The sequence below is a fragment of the Spea bombifrons genome, chromosome 6 (genome assembly GCF_027358695.1).
Source record: "Spea bombifrons isolate aSpeBom1 chromosome 6, aSpeBom1.2.pri, whole genome shotgun sequence".
In the NCBI taxonomy this organism is placed as follows: domain Eukaryota; kingdom Metazoa; phylum Chordata; class Amphibia; order Anura; family Pelobatidae; genus Spea; species Spea bombifrons.
Window position 1 is genome coordinate 5,036,188 of NC_071092.1, and position 22,410 is coordinate 5,058,597.

Genomic DNA, 22,410 nt, shown 5'->3' on the forward strand with positions numbered 1-22,410 from the left:
AAACCTTGGAAGCTGATGACGATATTTTTCACCCTAAGTCTAATATTCTTCAGGGTCACACCATGACATAAAGGCAGAAGAAATGGGGACATCACATTATTTTCACGGCAACTACATCTGACCTCACTGGGGAATTAATGATGTCATATTGACCTTTCTGCATAAGAATTCATAACCTTCCTAAATACTAACTTTGGTAGTAGCTAGTTGGATTCATTCAGATCATTTCTGGGTTTAGTGAATAGACCACCAAAAAGGAGAGACATTCTGTTATTATTCTCTACACCGATGAGCCGATTAATATTCTAGATGATGGAAGCCAATGGAAAGCTTGTATAGAATATTAAGATTTCTGTGCTACTTTTCGACTGTTACTTTTGAAGTGAGTTCATCCAGGTAACAGATATCATGATGATGCCGGCACAAAAGGCTTAGCAGGAACAGGCAGACATTCGAGTCCCAAGGGATAATGTAGCTCTTAGTCAGATGGATATGGAAACTATCTTGGCTTCCTGACATCCCATCTGTTTTAAGGGATCAAGCAGGACGGCTTCGACCAATAGGCTCGGCAGGGTATATCTCCACTTAACCTCTGCTTGGCCCTTATGGCCATGGGTGAAATGCCATTAAGAAGTACCAAAGGTACAGTTAACGACCAGGTAATGTATCGGCCCTGTATCGGCCCTGTATCGGCGAAACAATGCCCAATGAGTAATGGAGTCAAAAAGCCCACCTACCTTTATCCATAATAAGTACGGAACCTTAGTATTTTTTATTATCTATGTATAACTTTGCAACTTCATGATCTCAATGTATGGAATGAACATTTGTCATTTGACTACTAGGGACATTTGCCATTCAATGGAGACATAACTCTGGAGGTTGACCAAGTTGGTAGAACTCTCATTCTTCAATGTCTAAGGAACATGAGGATTCAGGACAGGTAAATCTCTTTAGTTGGAACAATTAAAAGGGTTAGGGTGGAAAATCTTAGTAAAAAAACAAATGTTCTCAAACTTTTAGAATCTTTGTGGCTTCCTCAGTATGTGTTTGAAGACAGATTCCTTAATCTTGAAAGGTTCTCCAATGTTCAATAATTAATGTAAAACTCTCATTCTTGTACTAGAAAGTAGTGTTCTGATGTGACGTCACGCACAATAAGATGCATCGAGTACTATCGTCCAAAACAATGACAGGGTGAACAAAGAACCTTTCATGGTTACAGAATCATGGTGGTCAAAGGGACGTCAACGTCCTTCCCTACAAAAACATCTAGGTTTTCTCATGCTCCTCAACAACCTCGGCACATAGGAGAGCGAGCCAAGCCTATTCAGCACCAAATGACTGTCCAAAACCTGAGGACCTGGTATCTTTTTCCTTTTAGATTATCATCCTGTCCAAAACCAAGCAGCCTCTGGAAGAAAACATTCCACCATAGAATGTCTCTTCATAGAATGTTGGTTTCACAGTTCTTTAGACAAAAAAAACTTAGATTTTTCTGTGGTTCACTAGGTTGCGTTTGCTGCTTGTAAGGTTCCGCATTGTTACTAATTTTGAAATGACTCCACAAGAAGCCATTTGTGCCGCCTGGTCCCATTTTTCAGAAAAAAAAAAAGAAGTCATTCTCGAAAATGTATATTTTATATATATAAATTCTAAACAAACTCTAGCATTCCCCCAAAAGTGAATAGTTCTCCTTTTGTTTAACTTCTGTACAGTCAAAAAACAAAACCCCTGCTTTACAGCAGGCGAGGGAGAAAAAAACATCTGGATTCAATAGAAGCAAAAATGTTGCAGCTCTCCGACCGTCCTGCCTTCTCGGCTATGGTCCTTTTTTTTTTTTTTTTTTTTTCGTTTTTTTTTGCCCTTAAATCTCAATAACTCCGGCTGATTATTTGTTCGACGGCAAGAACCTAAACCAAACCTTTTCCCAAGGCTTTATTCTATTTGCGTTTCGTTTTTTAACGCGATAGCTTAAGTAAATTCCGCCCTGGGTTTATCAGCTCGCTGATAATAACTCAGTTTAATTAGGCGGCTCCGATAACCGGAATTACTTCCTGTAAGCGTAATTAGGAGCGATTATTTTGAAGGCTGTCGGAAAAATAATTTAAAAGTCGGTTAAGTCCATTATTTATTTATTTATTTATTCTTTTTTTTTTTTAACCCCTTAAGGACAATGGGCGTTCCCTAAACCCATTGAAAACAATGCGTTTTGCCATTAAGGGATTAATCTATCAAATATAAGTTTCCCTACTTACTGCTCACTACTACCAGGCTAATTATTAGCGCTGATCGGTAAAAGTTTTAAAGCATTGTGGACTGAACGACTTCAGAGTGATTTATTGAGTACAATTAGGGAGATGAAAACTATGCGGCTTGCAAAGACATATGGAAGTTGAGGCCCTGTAACAGCTGTGTGTTGACATCACTATACTCTCCTATGGTTTTTTTTTTTCCTTCTTACCCCCATAGGCTGGCTAAGAATGCTGGGAAATGGGGCGAAAAAAAACAAACGCTATGAACTTTTTTTTAGAGTTTTGCATTGGCTGGTTTCTAAAGAGTTAAACTCCTGCTTCATGCACAAAAACATACCAAAGCTATGAGCGAAAATGTGAATGTTATTGAAAAAGCGTGTGTGGTTATCTGCATGGGACCGGCCAGCCCTAATCTCTTCCTGAAGATTTATGAGCTGATACATCTGACATCTGCTTCAGTTTACTGAATTTGGTTAGGTGCAATTTAGCCGCTTACGCGAAGGAGTATTTATTTTAAGAATGTTTCTAAAGCCTCCCTGTACCCGGGACATGAAATGCAAAAATAAATACACGGGAGAAACGTACAGAAAAATTAGGATCTACTAGTCAAACCCCGTTTTCGGGGAGATAAGTCGGGAAAATGGCCAACTTGATGATTAAGCCATTTCGTTGTAAAATAAAAAAATAAAAAAATAATAAAGTATGTTGTGATGAGCGCAGAAAAAAAAATATATATATATTTAAATAGGAATAAATCTAGACATTTAAAAAAATTTAATAAAATTCTAAAAATAAATATAAATATATATATATATATATATATATATATATATATATATATAATATATATATAAATATATATATATATATATACAGGGTATTTTTTGGGAAAAAAATATTTAAAAAATATTTAAAAAATATATTTAAATGTATTTTCTCCACCCCTGGAGCTGGTATTTTCTGGCGCTGCACAATATGCAAATGAACTATCACAATGCAAAATAACTCATTTGCAAGTGGGGCTAAAGAGGGAGGAGCTAAGAGAATGATATTTTCTCTTGATCTGCATATTTGCTAGCGCAATAGCCAGGCCGTATTGGGCAAGGAAAGTTCCAGAAGGGGAAAGAAGGCAATGATGCTAATATTTGGTTTCTTAAGTTTATAAATGTTGTTGGTACAATATACAAACTCCTTATCAAAAAGGGATAAATGATGGGTTTTTTTACCTAAAACATCAGAGGAACGCGCTTAATAATAAGACAGATCTGTTCAAAGTGATTAATTACGCATCTGTAATCAAACGAAATGTGATCTGAAAACTCTTTTAGGCATGACGGGAAATTTTACCTCTTCCTTATTTAATGGGGCAGAAAGAGCTCTTTAAAAAAGTTTCCTTTAGAAGACTCCAAATCCAGACTCGGACTCGAAGAAAGAGGCCTTCACATTTTTAACCTTTTAAGTACTAGAGTGCAGTATATCATCCGCAACGGAAAAAGCTTGGTAAGGTGGGGGGTAGAGTTGGTATTTTTTCTGTCGGTTAAATAGTTGGGGTTGTTGGTTGGTGTGGTCGGTTTGGAGTTGGTCTGTGGCGATAGGCCCCTACTTTTCGGTTTTCGGAAAGGTTATTGGCGGGAACTTACGTCGCTATCACATTTAAGTTTCACGCAGCTACCGGCTGATAGGCGCTGGTTGACATCAAGTCCCAATAGCCAGCATCAGTAAGGACACGGAGCGAGGGAACATTGACTCCAATCCGTCAGGTCCTTTCACAACAAGCTGTAAGGAGGGAGATCCTTGACCCTTGGCAGGTGTCCTAAGAGGTGAAAGCTCGGAGCACCTCTGGGATCACACCATGTGGTGCCCCTTGCCATTTGGCACCCTCGGCAACTGCTGAAGTCATCATAAGCCCTGAAAAAATTCTTCCTTTTGGTGGTTTTTGGAGCTTCTCTCTATATATATTCGAAAAGGATCCCTACAATATCATGAATGAAAAATAAATCTCATGATGGAAATAAAATCTGATTCAGACTCCAACCAACAACAACAAAAAAAAACCAGCGATGGTCACTATTCAGAAATTACCTTCTTCAGGGCAATGCGGCCAGGTATTTCTAACCATAGAAAAATAAAATCAGACAGTTTCTGGTGTGAACCGAATTAGAATGCGGCAGAAAACAGCTTGAAACGTTTGAAATCACTAAAAAAATGGAATTAAATGCCCCCTTTTTGTTAATCGCAATCAATGGTTTTCACAGCTGATTAAACGCCTTTTCATCATCCTGAACCCCCCCCAAAAAAAAATACTTGTGTAATTCTATTTCTAGCCTCGGAATTGTGCCCGGATTTGTCACTTCTTGTTGTTTCAATTTCACCAAAACGACTTGGATTCTCCCGAGTCCGATACACGTCCGGGTGACGCTGTTCAGAAATTCAAGTAAATGAACCAATGAATGGGAAGTTTGGAAGGATATCAAAACTCCCAGAATTCAGACAGCCTCCACGCTGTGAGGTTTTATTAGAATAAGGGAAAGAAGTGAATTTAGATGCCTCGTGAAGGCTAAGCGATCAGGACCGGCTTCTTCAGAATGCTGCAGCATGAAATATGATTATAATTTATGAATTGGGTTTCACCAACTGGCGGCCGATGAGGTCACATCTTCCGCGGGATTTCAGCGCGGGGCAGGAATCTTAATGGAGTCAAATGGAGTCCTTTTTTCCACCATCTCAGAAAGCATGCACCTATTCGTTCATCGTTACAACTTGGGAAGATGTCTGCCGGGATGTTGGCTACGTCGGCCAGAGAAAGAAGAGTTGGCGGTTGCAGTCGCGCCGTTGTATCATGCTACGTAACATGTTGCTGCTATATTAATAACTAATCCTTGTGTAAGTAGTAATAATGTTTCTATTAACGTTCTTCCAGAATCCTTCATGGCGAAAAACTGGATTCCAAAAAAACAATATTCGGAAAAAGTGAAGAAACCACGTGTGACCCTTCAGAACGGGGAGTCTGCTAATCACGTGATGACATCATGGTCAGAAGGAGCCGGTGAGGGTTGTTGAATACGTCTTGTGAAGGAATCATCGAGGCCGCTGATAGGTATTCCAAAGTCTGATAAGCGCACGAATCTCCACGCTCTGCTGAGCATTCTCTCCAAGAAATGAGCCATCTGCGGATTCCTTGTGTGTTTTCAAGTGGGCTAATTTGGCATTGAATGTCTTTCTTAGGCCTCAAACCCATACAGCAGCTGCCTGACTCTGTGCGTCCTTCACACTTAGATATGCCTCGTCTGAGATGAGAAATGACGCCGTTACCTGATTAAGGAGGTGCGTTTCGTATCTTTAGAAGAAGCAAGATAAGTTGTTAGAACAAACAAAAACTAACGTAAAGCGTTTCCTATGGAAAGTATCAGTAGGTCGGGGGCTTTATTCTTCAGGTTCCATTTGGAACTTCAAAATAAGAATTGAAATATAATCAATTGTCAAACCGCCGGGGGCCTGGATGACATTTTGTTTCCATAATGCAAATTGTATCTGAAAACTTGTAGTAATGAAATGTTTCCATTTGACTAGAATTTGATATATATATAATAAACAGTCTAGTATAGCGAGTGTAGAGCGTTAGAGCTCCTTAGCCCAACTCCTGAACTGAAAGAGTGGGGAATATATCTAAAAAAAAAAAAAAGAAGAAGTCATGTCCAGCCGTTGAAACAAGGAGGCTTTGAAAAGGTGGAATGAAACGTTCCTGGCGAGACCATCTGCCAGCAGAAATCAGTATAATTCATTTACTGTGGAGCTGCGAACGTGTAAATACCACATGTCTGTCTTAAGATTCAAAGAGCGAACTCATCCAGACGTAGGTCTGACCGTTTACAAACTGCACGAAAACAATTATTTCAGCAAGTCGGGAAAAGTAACACTCGTACACAATATGATTCATTAGACACACGCGCAAATATAACCAACCGCGATCTCTCGCGTGCCTCCCCTCTCAATACGCAGTCATCGAGAACATATAAATTATACGGGTGTGAAGAGTTCTGGAACTTACTTATAAGTCATAAAGTTCTAGTTAAGAAACATAGAATGTGTCGGCAGAACCATCCAGCCCTTCCAGTCTGCCCAATTTCTGGATACTTTCCTTAGTCCCTGGCCTCATCTTATGTGTAGGATAGCCTTATGCCTGTCACATGTATGCTTCAACTCCTTCACTGTATTAACAGCTTCTGCTGGAAGGCTATTCTATGCATCCACTGCCCTCTCAGTAAAGTAATATTTCCTGATATTACTTCCAAGCCTTTGCCCCTCTAATTTAAGACCATGTCCTCTTCTCACACAACCAAGCATCCCTGCTGCTCTATTGCATTGTCCACCTACGTTTAAGTCTCCGATTCCCCCTGTACCTGATCCTTCGCAGCCTCTGTGTCATCCTTAGATACCGAGACAGCATAATTGATGTTATATTAATGCAAATCTGTCTCAAAGAGAACCTCACACTGAAAGCCATTGACCTGCTCATCAGCCTCCAATTACAAGAGCGCGGACGTCACCGCTTCAAAGCTCATTACATTGTATCCACCAGAAAATGACACTTCCTTCACTTTCAAAGGACGGGATCTTGAAATAAACAAGCTAATTACTAAGTTAAGTTAATTATTAAATTAAAAATGTCCATTTTAAGAGAGGAACAATGCCCTTCTTTATCAGATTAAAGCTGACATGACATTAGAAGATCTCCTGTTGCAAAGCCACGTTACTCAATGAATTACCAACCCAAATAGATACAAAGCCAGCGGCCCCTTAATTGGCAATTCACTAACGTGTCAAAATATATTTTTATCTAAAAATATAAATCCAAATCTAAATAACCTATAGGGTCAAAATAACATGAGTAAAGTAACCCTACATCCCATATTACGAGGCTTATTTTACGCTGACGTAGGAAGTTCCTTCCATTTAGTAAGATTTCGGATGTCACTTGAGTCTCAGTAGAAACTTTTAAGAGAACAACTCTCTTAATTACCATAGGTCTCAGACCCCAGTTGCATATATTTTATATAACGGAAGGAAGGATTTAGTTAAAGGTTGGAGGAGAACATGGTGGAAAAGTAGAGGAGAACACGAGGTCACCTATCGTTGGAGGCACCAGAATACCCGTAAAGATGACGATCCACAAAGACAATGAGTTGTTACTAAGTCTTCAAACAAAAAAGTGATTGTGTCATCTTTTATGTTAGTGCATTAGGTAAAGCATGATATGACATCACAACTACCCCGTATAACATGGGAAGCTCAGCACATAATGAACCATGATACCACAGGGCCGTAGACGCCGTGTCTCGTGGCGTTGGCCAGAATAGACGTCTTGTAAGGATTTAGACTGTTTGCCAACAAACATTATAAACTCTCTGTTTGAGAAATACAGCTAAAAGAGGCTACATGCTGCCAAACCTGAGTAACAGGAGTTAAACGCGTCCGTAAGTCCCATTCCAAAACTATTAAACCCGATCTCTCTGTTTAAAGTTTCTGCTACCGAATGCAGCGATCTGCATAGACTTTTCATTGTCCGTAGGAAAATTTCTTGCATACCTGGGGCCGTTTGCAAAAGCATTCCTCTTAATTTGTTCTTTTTTTTTATTGGGGGGGGTTGGGTCTGAACTACCTGAAACCCCAATGAATATGTGTCTAGAAAAATATATTAAGAGAATAGTTCCTCTGACTCTGCGGTCGAGACGCGTGTATTCGTTTGGGGCAGACTCCGAATATTCACGGTGTCAGCGTTAATGCTACAGAAGAGTATTTTTTTTTGTTAAACGCATGTTTTCAGTGCATTTTGAAATTAGATTTGTTTCAGAAACAGTTTGGTTCTAGAATTTTATGACTTTTCGTAGCCGTCCAACTTAATCTTATATCCCTGTGCATGGGGTTTAAGATCCTTCAAAGTAGCTAAAGAAATACAATTCAGATATTTTTTTTTTATTATATGGGAAGATAAAACTTTTCAGAAATTTTCAAGATTTCCTACTGGCGAGGATCATATAAATAGCGAAAATAAAATAAAATAAAAACATATTATTTTTTATGCTACATTGCGCATTAATGATAGTTCGGTGGCTGGAACGTTGGTGTTCCATGATTTATAAATGATGAAGCCATGGCTTGGTGCAAAAGCATCTGGTTTGGTAAATACCTGGAAAAAAAATGATAACCATACCATTCCAGAAACTACAAAAGCCACCAAATTCACTGCAGAACGGAGAACTCTGTATTCCTGATCTAAAGAGCTCTAGTATTACAACAAGGTGAGATTTGGGTCAATAAATGTATTTTAATTGAAACTTACTATAAGATATGTCGATGTATCCAAATACTGTAACTAAGTATCCACTTCTGTTTTTTTGATGTAATGAAAAATATCTATTATTATATATTATATATCTATTATTATATATTATATATCTATTATTATATATTATATATCTATTATTATATATTATATATCTATTATTATATATTATATATGTATTATTATATATTATATATGTATTATTATATATTATATATCTATTATTATATATTATATATCTATTACTATAAATTATATATCTATTATTATATATCTATTATTATATATTATATATCTATTATTATAAATTATATATCTATTATTATATATTATATATCTATTATTATATATTATATATCTATTATTATAAATTATATATCTATTATTATATATTATATATATCATATTATATAATAATATATATATTATATCAGTTATCACTTGTACAAGGACGGGTTTTTCGCGATTTGGCACGCAACGCCAGAAGGAGTAAATCCGTCAATAGGGCTATCGTCCAATGAAACGTTTACATTATCGGAGGAAATGGAAGTCTTGATTTGTGGGAGTCATTTTTATTTGTGGAGTGATTTAGTGGAAATTAAATGGTAAAATCATCCAAGTAGAACGTCTGCCAATGTCAACAATTATTTTCTAAAAAAAATTCCTTCGTGTGGATGCATCTTTTTTTTCCCTATGTCAGCACCAGAACATCGTAAACTTCAGCTTGGCTCCAAAAATGCCTGAAATTTCTGAAAATAATTTTCATGAATTGTACTTTCCCTCCTGTATTACTTCCTTCATTCAAAAGTCTTACCTAAGCCTTTGTTGAGACAGACTATAATTTAATATATTCCATCAAATTTAGGTAGGAACTACTAAATTATTGATTTTTTTTATAGATACCGAAACTTCAATATTCTGACATTGTAATTGAACTCTTTTAGTTTCCTAGAATCTCCTCTTCTCAAAATTCTCTGCAGCAGCTGAGAAGCTTCACCGCATTTACATCTGGGATTGACGGGAGAGGTGGAACAAATTAGTTAAAAACCAAAAAGTGAAAATCGGAGACCCTAATATCAGCGTTTAAGCCGGACCAGCCCTGACTCCACAGCTGCCAAGCTGAACACGATCCATGTACACGTAACCCGACGACTTCGGAATTTGATAACATGGCTACAATTTTTTTTTAAATTAAAATATTAAAGCCTAATTGAACAGAAGAATATAAAGATTCTTTTTTTAGAGATTTTACTCCAAAGTTTTATAAAATACATATAAATAATGTTAATCTTTTACAGATCGCCTATAATTCCAGTGTCTTCCATTGGATCCAAGGAAGGAGGAGAGTCCATTCTACTATAAATCCTCTTCTTTTTTAGGCTGTTCAAAGTTGTGTTTTGTAGAACTTTGTATAGCGTTGTATTGCGTCAGCCATATAAAGAGAGAAAGCAAATAGGTCAAGATGATACCTAACACACTTATAATAGATTGCAAGCTTTTAAGACTATCTAGGTGTCTTCTTCAGGCATGTGTAAGGCGTCTGAATCTAAGTCTATACTGGCCAGTGTTCTATTTGTGTTACATTGTAACACAACGATAAAATATTTAACAATTGTGATTGGTCAAGATTATGAATCTTAGATTTAATTCATCCCCCAAATGGCCGAAATTCCAAACACTATCATCTCATATACATTGTTTTCCTGCCAATAACCCAAAGCTTCAACAGTCATTCCTCCATATAATTCTAAATCACGTCCTAAGACGTACAGTCTTCAATTTCAAAAAGCAATCATTCTTTAGTTCCGTTCTTTTAAACAACGTGTTCAAAGAACAATTTATTTTAAGACCTAAACTGTGTCCGCGCTCAAGCACTGACTTCGTAAACAAAAGAACGATTTTCGAAGATTCCTTTTTTTGACGAAGCGGGATATTTTTATCCTTGCTTCACCCCTTCTCCTCCCGTCTTCACCTGAAAGTTAACGCTCCAGGCCTTAAAACGTAAGCAGTTTCTTCAAATCAGCGTTCTTTTGGGGGAAATTTGTGGAAAATTGGCCCGTCAAACGTGAGAACTGTCATACGTTAAGCCTCAAGCAAGGCTTCGAGCCAAATACAGATTAAGAACGTACATTGAAACAAATTGATAAAATTGAAGCAGTTGGAAGATCAGAGGGATTTCCTTGGCACTCGTTAATTTTGTAAGACTGCATATGGTTTCCTAACTTGATCTCACATTACATTCATTATGTTGAGACACATAGAAGAAGACCTTTATTTCTGTACAGATTGCAAAGTATAATCTTCTAGCTTATTTTGGATCCATCAACAAGCTTTATAAACAACGCTAATTGGTATAAACCATTACCTAAAGCTCTTAACATTAGAGAGATTACTCGCCGTTCATCCATCTGAATGAACACATTACAAAGCTTAAACGGAATCAACTATGTGAGAATCTTATTTACAGTTTTAGAAGCTGCTCTGAGTTGTTTCAAGGTGTCCAGCCATGAAAATAAACAAAACCTGTTTTTATTCCTCAACCCCAAAGTAAGATTTAAGATATAGTTTTTTTTAAACCTAAAAAAAATCAAATTAGAAAAAATAAACACAATAACATCAACGCTAGTTTTTAAGATATCTTTAATAACGTATTACTACTGACGTTGCCTGAATATTGGGCGTAGGGCAACATTTACCACCATACACGTGACCTTTGACTTCCGATCCGATGCTCTTCTTTAAAAATGTTTGAAAACATCCTATTTATGTCAATATAATTACAAGCAATTTTAAAAGCTGATATTCTGTTAAAAACACAGAAATGACTTGAGAAACCTGTATTGTTTTAGATAATTGTATCATAAATTATACTAGTGCTATAAACACAATGATAGTGGTCACCCTAGTCTAGTGATACCAAACAAAAATTACTCGTCATCTTACTGTACACAAAAGTTACAGATAACTAGCAGGCCTACTGATATACAACTCTGAACACCAGGACTGTCATTTGAAAATTTTATTTTTTCCCAAAATCCAGAAAATTCTACCAAAAACATTTTTTGCTAAGCCAGGTTTTTCTATGTAAACTCTTGCTCTCACCCACTACTAAACAATTATCATCAAGGGTCTATATCAACACCTGTGCCTCTATCATGCCAAAAGTCCCTACACATTGACACTGAAAGCGCAAGTAGACAGGGCAAGCTTGTGTCCAACTCCCTTGCATGAAGACTCTAGAATTTTCTCCTTAGAAGACACTCAGCGCCACCCAAAAACACATTGGCAAAAAACATTTGCTGGTAGGAGACAAGTACAAATACAAGCATTACTTCTCGTACTGCTTCCTAAATTTAGCAGAGGTATGTTTCAAGACATGAAGGTCAACAGTTATTTGACTCAAGACAAATTCTAACAGAGATACGTTCCAGAAGATGGTAAACATGCTATGTGATTCCCATTTACCTAAAAGGTCATGGTCCTCAAATAAATCTTAACAATGATCCAGCATTGGAACAAACCTCAATGATCTTGTCATGGATCTGAAGTCCTCCTTCCTTGGCAGCGGGACCATTGTCCACTATTTTAGACACGAAAATTCCTTCGCTTGATTGTCCATCTTGATTGTCCTAAGAAACAAAAAAAAAACACATTTATTAAGATACTATTAATTATTTTACTTTGACTTTTGATTTTATATAATTATTATTATATTGTTTTATTATTATTATTATTATTATATTATTATTATGAAAATATGTTTTACTACACAAAATATTGGTTTGCAACATGTGAAGCCGGATTAGAATCACAAAGCTTTAGATGTGGAGTAAACTGTTCCAAAATTCCAAAGAAATTTTTTCAAGCTGTCAAGATGTATCCACCTCATTTTAAACACACAAACATGTATGTGTCAGCTGAGCACCTATCGGACATCTCATCGTAAGTCCTCTGCATGCCACAGAACAAGCTATGACAAATATGTAGCATGGAATCTACGCTGTGTAATTGTTCTTAACGTGGTTATTGGCTTTTTCAAATACTTCTCTTGGAATGGCTTTAGAAACATGGGGGACATCATCACTCTGGAGCCCCGCACCAGCATACATATTCTATCTGGGCTCTGCATTTCCCCACATGCATCATAACGACAAGATCCACCAACACACAACGGGTCCCTATAGTCCTCTCTGTGCTGGGGGTCTTAGGATACAGGATATTGGGGGAAATCCATACTGATATTGTTTGGAACGGCTTCCTTAAGACTATGTCGGGATGTTTAGGATAATATGGTAAATTTAAAAAGATCACACCTGCAACACATTGTTTATACCTGGAATTAAAAGGGCCCCTGACAAATACCCCTGTGAATGCGCGGAACGCAGCAGGCCAAGGCAGCAGTCATTAGATCACAATCACTACCATATTCACCCCACCAAAGACCGGCGGGATCGACCTTCCACTACACTTTGCAATGGCCCATCTTGTACATAAGTAAAAAATAGGAAAACATCTGAAACGCCGTAGTCGGTGAATACTTTGTATCAAAGGAAAATGAAAGACGGGGCGGGGAGTCCGGGATGTTTGAGGAGGAGAGACACGAAGCCCCGGCATCAAAAGACGCAAAATAAAAGCTAAAATGAAAGGGATGGGATCTCCAGCGTCATGATGCCACGTATACCTGGGTGTTCCTACTCGATTAAACGAAGCTTTATGTTTGTTTGAAAATCATTAACACTTGGCGTTACTTAATAACAGACATGCCAGGCGAGCATTAAATGTGCCGGGACTGATTACAATGACCACTAACCAAAGGTCACAGGGCAATCTATACGGATATATATATATAAATATATATATATACATCCCTGTAGAAAACCTATAGAAAAGAATGTAAAGGGAATGTGTTACAATAACTAAATAAGGCTTGTGTTTTTAAATACTTAGTGACATGGCTGCTCCTTTAAGACTTTGCTGTCGGCCGCCAGCTGAGGTCCGAGGCCTCTGCGTTCCGCTAAGAAACGTTTGGACTTCGGATCCGGTGATGGTCTTGACAGCTATTTCAGTGTTGAGTTGGAAAACAGCAACTTCATAGAGCTTTTTATTTATTAATTTCTTTTGACGTGCTGAGAAATATGAAAAAATACGCTCCGGACAGCAAAACCTTTATTCGCGGAGCAGAGGAACAGTGGGCGCTGTGTTAGGAGGAATCAGATCTCTGGGTTCCACGGCTAGGCTTCCAATCAAAACGCAGATCTGTTTAGTACACTCTGTTTTCTTTTCATTACCTTTTTTTAATATAAAATATATACCGCAGGATAATCAAAAGGCCCATTAAAGATGCGGTCCCACTATTTGTGTATCTCTCGCTTCCAGACCACTTTCCCCAAAACTTTTTCACTTTCATAAATAGAGGAACTTTCCTGAGATTCCAACTTTGAACCTGATGTATCTTTTCCTTATTACTGTCATTTAAAAAGGTAAAACATTCAGTTAGCATGGAAAACAAATAACCCTTAGCAGATCTGTCATTGAATTATTTTCTCTAAAGGTTTAATCCCTTAATTAAAGAATTATTTCTCCAAAGGACATTAAGGAGTACCGGCAATGGTCTTACCAATGCTGCATAAACTTAGAAAAGTAATAAACGCAGCAGAGTAGGTGGAACTGCACCTTTAAATTCTCTTACGTAGTCTTTTACACTCAATAAGCTGCCTGATACATATTTTTGACCTTCATAAAGTAAAGCGATGCAATTGCTATACATATGTACTATTTATATATAATATATAATATATAATATATATATAAATAAAATATATTGATACAATATATAACAGGTCCTTATTACATGGAAACGAAAGCAGCACAACGCCCCGGGTCTTACAGCTCTGTGGGAATCCCATGACTAATGAAGCCTGCGGGGGGGAATAATTTACTGAGCGCTGCCATAAAGCAATCAGTGTTTTGGGGAGCAGGGAACGGCTGCCAGATATCCCATCCATAACCCAGAATGACGAGTTCCAGGACTCCAGATAAGGTTAACGTAAAAAAACACAACATTTTCCACAACTACACAATAATGTAACCTTCATACCCAGCAGACATTCTGAGATCCTAGAAAAGAGGGGCATCAGGGGAGGAAAGAGGGGCGTCACAGATTTGGGGACCAAAAAGGGACTATCCCTTCTAGACAGGGGCACTTGGGAGATATGGACACAAGCGTTCCTACTTAAGTGCCTTCCTCGGGGCATAGAAAGCAGAGGCGAATGTGTCCTCCGTTAACGCAGCCTCAGACATTCACGCTCATATACTCAACAGGAAAAAGAAAACACATTTGAACAATAAACATACCACACATGACCGGCCACCAATAATATTAAATCCCAACGATCCAGATTCCCGGTGAAGCACAAGAGTCAGTGTTTTGGTTTCTTCTCCCTATAATGGACAGGTAAGAGAGTTCAGCGAGACTGCAGATCACATGTAAAGCTTGCGTTCCATTCTGTTTGGGTGACAAGTCCATATAAATGCCGAATAAATATACATATAATATTAAATATATATAAAAATATAGGTAAAAAAATGTTTGGTGTTATTGAAACCAGCTCATAATGTTCTATCAACCACAGGGCTGGACTGGGGATACTATGCCTCCTAACTGTCCTGCTTTGTGTATGACAGTCCTGATTTTGCCACTCTATCCCACCGCCCCCCCGCCAAGCTCTACCTCTGCCCCGCTTTTCAGGACCGAGGAATCGGGAACGCAATCCCTTTGTACCGGTTTCAGTCTCCAGTGTCTGGGACACCGGAAGAAGGCGTACTGCATGTGTGCAGAATCGTGCGCATGCACAGCACCGCTGCCAGTTTGAGCGACACTCTACCTTCCAAGCTCGGGTCCCCCGGCAAGGGTAGACGTTGGGGTTATGGGATAACCAAGTGGCCCTGGCAATGGTGTCAGCACAGACACTGGCCAGTATCTCTCCGGTATCTATTTGCCCAGTATACCCAGTATACCCAGTGTGCCCAGTATACCCAGTGTGCCCAGTGTGCCTGTTGCCGAGCCCAGGCCTGATCACCCCCCTAAACGTTTCTCATTATGAGCCTCAGTCTTCGTTTGGAACCCCAATCCATCTCTTCTTCTCTGATGTTTTTCTTTTTCTAAGCGCTCAGGATTTTGCTGGGTATGAAGGTCAATAAATCGCATGAAAAGTTTTGGTGAAACCCTGACCTACCTCTCAAAACTATGCAACCTCCCCCAAAAAATGCCCCCCCCATCCCAACTCTTTGGCCATTTAAAATAAGATTTAATCCAAAAATTGTTGGGGTGTCTTTTCATTCTTCCACCATTATGCCCAGTATCCCCCACCCAGCGCATGGCGATAACTCTTATCCCGCGAATTAAACCGGTGGGATTAGACGTCAGACTGGGAACAGCTGGTTGTCAGGATATAGCTGTCTCCGTCAGATCTCTACAGTTGGCCGCTACGTAAACATTAAACTTACCCACAAAAAGGGTTTTTTGTTCCAAGAATTAAAGTCCTATAAAAGCTAAAAATGAGGGTGGTTTGTTTGTAAATTTACAGCCATATAAAAAAATAATGGTAGAGTACACTATATAAGGCTATGTTTAAATATACCATCATATACGTCGCTGGGGGTGGTTTCTTTCTAAGCGCTGGAAGAGTTAATTCCAAAAATATCAGCGCTCGCCTGCTATAAAGCAGGGAATGAATAAACAAAGCCTGTGTCCACGGCAGCCACGGTTTATGTGCCGAGCCCGCAGCTGTTGGCTAAAAGGCTACCAGACAGACGCAGCTAAATGCCACCGCTCGACAAACAGCCTCTCAAAGCCTAGCCTTACAATTTTCTTACAAAGACAAAAAGTTTAGCTCAGACAAAAGTTTGGTGAAATGAGGGGGAAAAAACCCCCCAAAAAACTACCCCTCCCGCTGGGAAAAAAAATAGAATAAATTAATTCAAATTTTTTTTTAAATCTGCCTTGGTAAATTTAGTAATTATCATTGTTTTGTGCAGCTGTCATGGCAACGTTCCTGTTTGGGTCCCAAAAATGGCTGCAATTTCGTCCCATTGGCTGACGACCCATAAGGTCACTGGATAATCCGTTATTACATGGCTGGTGAGTGCCCTCAGGTCAAGCTTTCAGATGGCCAAGTTGGACGCTTTTATTTTAGGAGCTGGTAAGAGGGACACTTTGTATGAAGCATCGCTTAGTGCAGTCGCACTAGAAGGATACTTTGTTGCAATACTGGGTACTATGTTGCCGTAGACTGGGGTTGATTAGGCAGCCGTGGCACTTAAATGCCAGCATCCGGCAAATGATGTAAGCGCGGCCATTGGCTGAGTAAGTAGGCCCGCACGTTACATTTATATATTAACGCAGCTCGTGGCCGGACAAAGCAGCAGAAAGGATAAGTATGGGGAGCTGTCGGCCATCGGCCAACCTTAGTAATATTTATCTAATGTGCCACATGGCCAGTCCTAGGTATGGGTGCCTTCTTTGGGAAGTATGGTAGCAGATATCAGCATTGTTTCCTACAACCAAGCCCTCAGTATCATTGGGGGCAATTGTTTTCATGAAATCCATCGGTGAATCCTCGCTCACTAGCAGAACCTATTTCCTAAAGTACAAATACGCTTTAGCTTTCTAAATGTGGTTTCTCATCCAGAGCGTAACACAACAAATACACGCCATTCACCGTTTGAGGAGAAGACCTTCCCTCTAGTGTATGACGTGTTCCATCTCTCCAGATTTTAACAGAGGGTATTGGTGGGGCAGATTTCCCTCTTTTGGGGTCAGAAAGTGGGTAGAATTCAATGTCTAATATCAATATCAGAAGAAGTGTATGGAGATTGGATAAATCAAGTCATGGAAAGAGCAAAGCTACCGGAAATGTTTCGAGAAGAGGACACTATACCCAAAGAATTCCAGAGGTCTCATTCAAACAAAGACAGTCTCCTATTTATCATTATTCTCTGAGATACTACCTCTACCTAAATGTAATAAATAACCGATATCGCCTCATCTAGCCTCTCGAATAAGCAGCCGTGAGAAGGTCAGCCATTAGTGTTTCTAAGATTAGATTCGACAGCATTATTAGATTTACGAATGCATTTCACCGGTCTCTTTACTTCTCGCTCCTTGAACTAAGTTCATGAGGCTGCGCTGGCCAACCATTCAATTGGTGACATCCTATAGCCTCGTTAAGTGGTTAACAGGCCCTTGGAACTCATGCCAACGGTTTTGGTTTGCGTATCACTACCCATAGCGCGATTTAAACCCACAATGGGATAAAATGTTTAATTGGACTGGAAGATAAATATATTTCCACGGGTATTTCCATGGCAGATTGTCCTCTGAAGCTGTGTTATGTTTTACTGGAAACACCAACCGTCCGACCGGGACCTTTGAAAGCCACCGCTTAAAAGGAGATTTATATGTTAGTTCAACCTGAAACATCACAGCTTGAAAAGAAACCATGCTTTTTAGGAATGTATGCAGCCCCTGGAGTTTTATTCTGCAGAAACAATCAGGTTGACAAATGAGGTATTCACTGACAGCAGGGGATTTGCCCGTACAAAAGATCTGAGAACGGGGACTTCTCATATACAGAAAACCCATTACCTGAAACGAGACGTCCACGAATCAATTTCATGGCAGAATACAGCGCATCCTCATAAAACGATTTCGCAATAATGTATTACATATGAAAATGTTCTAAATATGAAAAATTCGTATTTCATAAGGTATTTTAGAAATTGGCAAGATTTCACTACAAAAAAATAAATTTCATATACCAAGTTCTGCTAAAAGCCACCGGACATAAACATTTTAGGCTCAGAAAACTCGCATTCCAGAAAAATTAAGTTTATGGAGGATTATTAGAGCTAAACAAAATATTCTGTGGAATCTACACGCCGTTATTGGCGAGGAAATAGCAACATGGTTATAGTTACAGGGGTTTAGTCTCGGTGGGGCAGTGGCTGTGGTGGAATGGGTTAAACTAAGGACTTGGCTCACAAATGTCACACAAACCAGGATAAAGATAACTTGGGGACTTGGAGGAATTAGATTTTTGTTCTTTGTAAAATGAACAATGAAGTGTATTGTAACAGTAACCATGTCTATTCTAGGTAATGGCAGATAATGTAGGAAGGTCATCAATGTACACGGGGCACCTAGGGATGGTCTTGGATTTGGTCCCCCCAGAAGACTTCATTAGGTCTGGTTTATGTAGAAGCATTGGGCTTTTCAAGAATGAAGCCTCGGAACTTTGCCATATATCAAAACCAAAAGATTCCGGCACTTTTAATAAAGATTGCTTTGCCCTCAAGAGACTTTGAAGGAGGCCAACCTACAAGACAAAGGTCCAGCCTTCCATCATGAAGGTAATAGGATACAACCCATCCTAAAATAAAAACTGATCCCTTTAAACTTCCATACTTTTGAACCAAATCTCTAAAAAGAACAGCTACACTCATTGCAAAAAAATGAAGACTACCAGCTTTATGTACAAATAGATTTAATGAAGCCAGAAGACTTCAAGTCAACAAATCGGGTTTAACGCCCCTTGTCAAAGTCAAATTGCCAATGCGTTTCTTCCAAGCGCATTGAAAGGGATCTGCAAGTGACATGAATGATTTTCTTTTACATCTTAAGATGGCCCTTTATGCCCGATGACCATTGTACAACACTGAGGATTATGTGGGCGCTATATAAGTAAAATATAGTTACAGTGTTCTGTAACAAAAATCAATCTAAATGTTATAAAAAAAAATACAAGCTATTTAAAAGCTCATGTATTCCGCCTGTAGGAGTTTTAAATGTTTTAAACACTTCCTGATCTATACTTGAGCAAGAGGCTCTTTATACAGCAGGAAGTAAACTGTGCAGCGGAAATGTCTTCCCCCATGAACTCTAAAATCACAAGCATCAATATATTAACAAATATATTTGGAGATACAGTACATGCATATTTCAGAGTTCTTCTTTCCCATAAAAGAAGAAAGATGTATGGCTTTAGTTTTTTTTTCTGTCGCTGACAGAGAAATACCCAGAAGACCCATACTTGTGTTCTAATTTTTCATGTTCTTCTTGCAGTGCTGCATCAGTCTATAAAACTCAAGCCGCTATATGGGGCTGTGAGTGATGATTTTTTTATTGCTAACTGCTGGGTTAACCCTCAGGCTTTCAGGAGGTGCGAGAAAACCAGCGGGGACTTGGTTTTGGTTACAACAGGAAAAGTGTTACCACTATCACCCTTGGTACAAATCAACTCCACCCAAGCAAGTAATAAACTTAAAATCGCAAGGCAGTCTGTTTCCTCTTATCTAAATTCTCCATTTAAATAATGCTATATGAAAAAAAAAAAATATATATATTTTTTTTATCATTCAACGTTCTATTTTGTATTGTAAAATTACAAAATAATTAAAAATATAAATTTCTTAAATTCAAAATACTAAGCAAACTCTCCCACACAGCAGGTGCTTTGGTGGCATAATCAATTTTTTCTAAAAAAAAAAACAAACATTTTTTCTAAAAAAAAACCCCAATTATTTCTAAACCCCCCCCCCAAAAAAAACATACTCCTAACTGATAATTAATTTTATTTTTTTTCCGGCTATTTTTTCTTCCGGTTGTAAATGGTCCCTTAAATGGTTAAATGACTAAAACTATAAATAGCCCCCTCTACGTTTCTATGTTAACCCAGTATGTGCTGGTAAACCAAATATTGACAATAAGAAAAAGGTTAAAAAAAAAAAAAGTTGCAAACAGGGAATATTGTTCAGTCCTACATCGCCTGATCCCTGGCATGAAAGGTGTTAATTTTGCTTGTATTCTGTTATTACAAGCTTTGCCCTTGTGACATTTTTTTTTTATAAAGCAGCCCCTGTCTTCTCCCAGCAGCTAAGGAAACTTGCAGTAAATATTTGTCCCTTTTCCAGACCTCACCGGCTGACTCAAGCCCACAGCTGACAGACATATCTAACGGCAACAGAAGAAATGGGTTTTAAAATAATTCTAAACCACTTTAACAAATTTACTGGGACCGAACACAATGAATAGTGTGGGGGGGGTTAACAGGGCATGCATATTCAAGAAATCTGAAAAATTCCCCCCAAAAAATAAACAATGATAAAAAAAAAATCTGGAAAAAAAATAAAAAAATAATAATGGTAAAAAAAAACTAAATGAACAAAAATTCTTCACTTGGTGTTTTTATAAGTCAGATTTTTGTACCAAATTCCCATAATTTTGCTTTTTAAATGAAGGCTTTATTTGAGCCAAATTGTTGCTTTTTTAAAAAAGTTAACCCTTTGTGGGTTTTGTTCTTTTTTTTCGTTTATTGGTGTGGAAATTGCAATAAATCGTCCCAAGATATGTGGGATTTTAAGACAAAAATTAGGAATGGATTTCTGAGCTTGATTCTTTTTTTCTTTAACGTGGCAGTGTTTGTTTGACACGGGGCTTAGCGTTTTTTTTTTGGTTTCTGTGCTTCTTGCCTGCATGAAATATAGATTTAACCCTTCAACTACCAGGGTGAAATGATGCACACCTTCACCTGATACGTGAAAAGGTTAAGGCAAGTTACAAAAACACAGCTGTGCGTCAGAACTCAGGAATAATTTGGTTCTAATTCCCTATAGACTAAAAGAAATAGAATCCATTAAAAAAGCACAATGGGGGAAAAAAACTTTTTTTTTCATGCACAGATGTGTTTAAGATTTCCATATTTAGGGCAGAAACAATGAAATAAACCCACATTTTCTTTTAAAGCCCAGGCTACCATTTATTTGCCCATTAGATAAAGTTTGAAAGACACAAAACAAAAAGTTTGAGGCGGATAATTGTTCTGTGATTGGAACTTAACTTCTACAGAGAGTTTTATCACCACTTGTCAGTTTCTATCAGTAACGGCATATTTCTTGCTTATCACGCATTATAATCCTGATTAGGCGACCCAGGGTCAAAAGGTCATGGGTGATAACCCACTCGATAGTGTAAAAAGTGGGTTTATAATATATATCCAGATTTTGGGGCTAATTGTATTGAAGAATGTATATTTCGCATATCATGATTTGATTTAGAATGTGAAATGGGTTGATTATCATCAAACCAAAAAACACCAATTTTTTTATAATGGAATGTCCACTGTAGCAAAGAGGTTTGGTCAACGGTAGACACTATCTAGAGAGTGGTCTTTAAAACCGCACCCAAAAAAGTAACGCTTACCCCATTTGGGAACCCAAAAGGATGATGGTACCTAAACGAACACAGTATTTCGAGTGAACTTTTACTAACCCCATCACAAGCCTTTCCTATAGACGACAGGAGAGGACTTAACAATCCAACAAACAGCATCGTTCCAGATGCCTCAGTTATGAGGGCCTGGAAATTACGGCATTTGGTAAGGATTATAGCCACCGGAGAAAATAACCAGCCCAGCACAGCTACTGCAGGACCTTTGGGCAATCAGATCTGTCAAAGTCACTAATCTCCAAGATGAAGGACAAACATACACATTGCAGTTCACCGAGACATTGTCTTAAAAAGGCCATTCCATTAGTTATCCAGACAAGATTGGACTGTTATACGAGATGGAAGGCAGTCCTACCTTTACCTTTCATTAACTACGCTAATTGTGAAAATGCCAATAGCCTTCTTTCCTGCTGGGAATACGAATTAGCCCCCAAGCCCAAAATCCCCTGGGAGGATGGTCTGAAGGTCATCAGGCAAGTTTACAAAGAAGTAGGTGCTCTAGGGCTGGAAATGATTTGCTACATTCT

General features: G+C 38.3%; 1 protein-coding gene across 2 annotated transcripts in view; it reads right to left on the bottom strand.

The window, feature by feature from the left end:
* PDZRN3 (PDZ domain containing ring finger 3) overlaps positions 1 to 22,410 on the bottom strand; it is an 82,469-nt gene that overhangs the window by 59,115 nt on the left and 944 nt on the right. The window contains exons 2-3 of one of the 2 annotated variants that reach the window (XM_053468786.1): positions 14,953 to 15,039; positions 12,120 to 12,227 (exon numbers count right to left, since the gene is read on the bottom strand). In XM_053468786.1, the coding sequence (XP_053324761.1) occupies positions 12,120 to 12,227; positions 14,953 to 15,039 (195 nt within the window). The remainder of the gene's footprint in view (positions 1 to 12,119; positions 12,228 to 14,952; positions 15,040 to 22,410) is intronic. The other variant, XM_053468787.1, reaches the window with a different exon arrangement.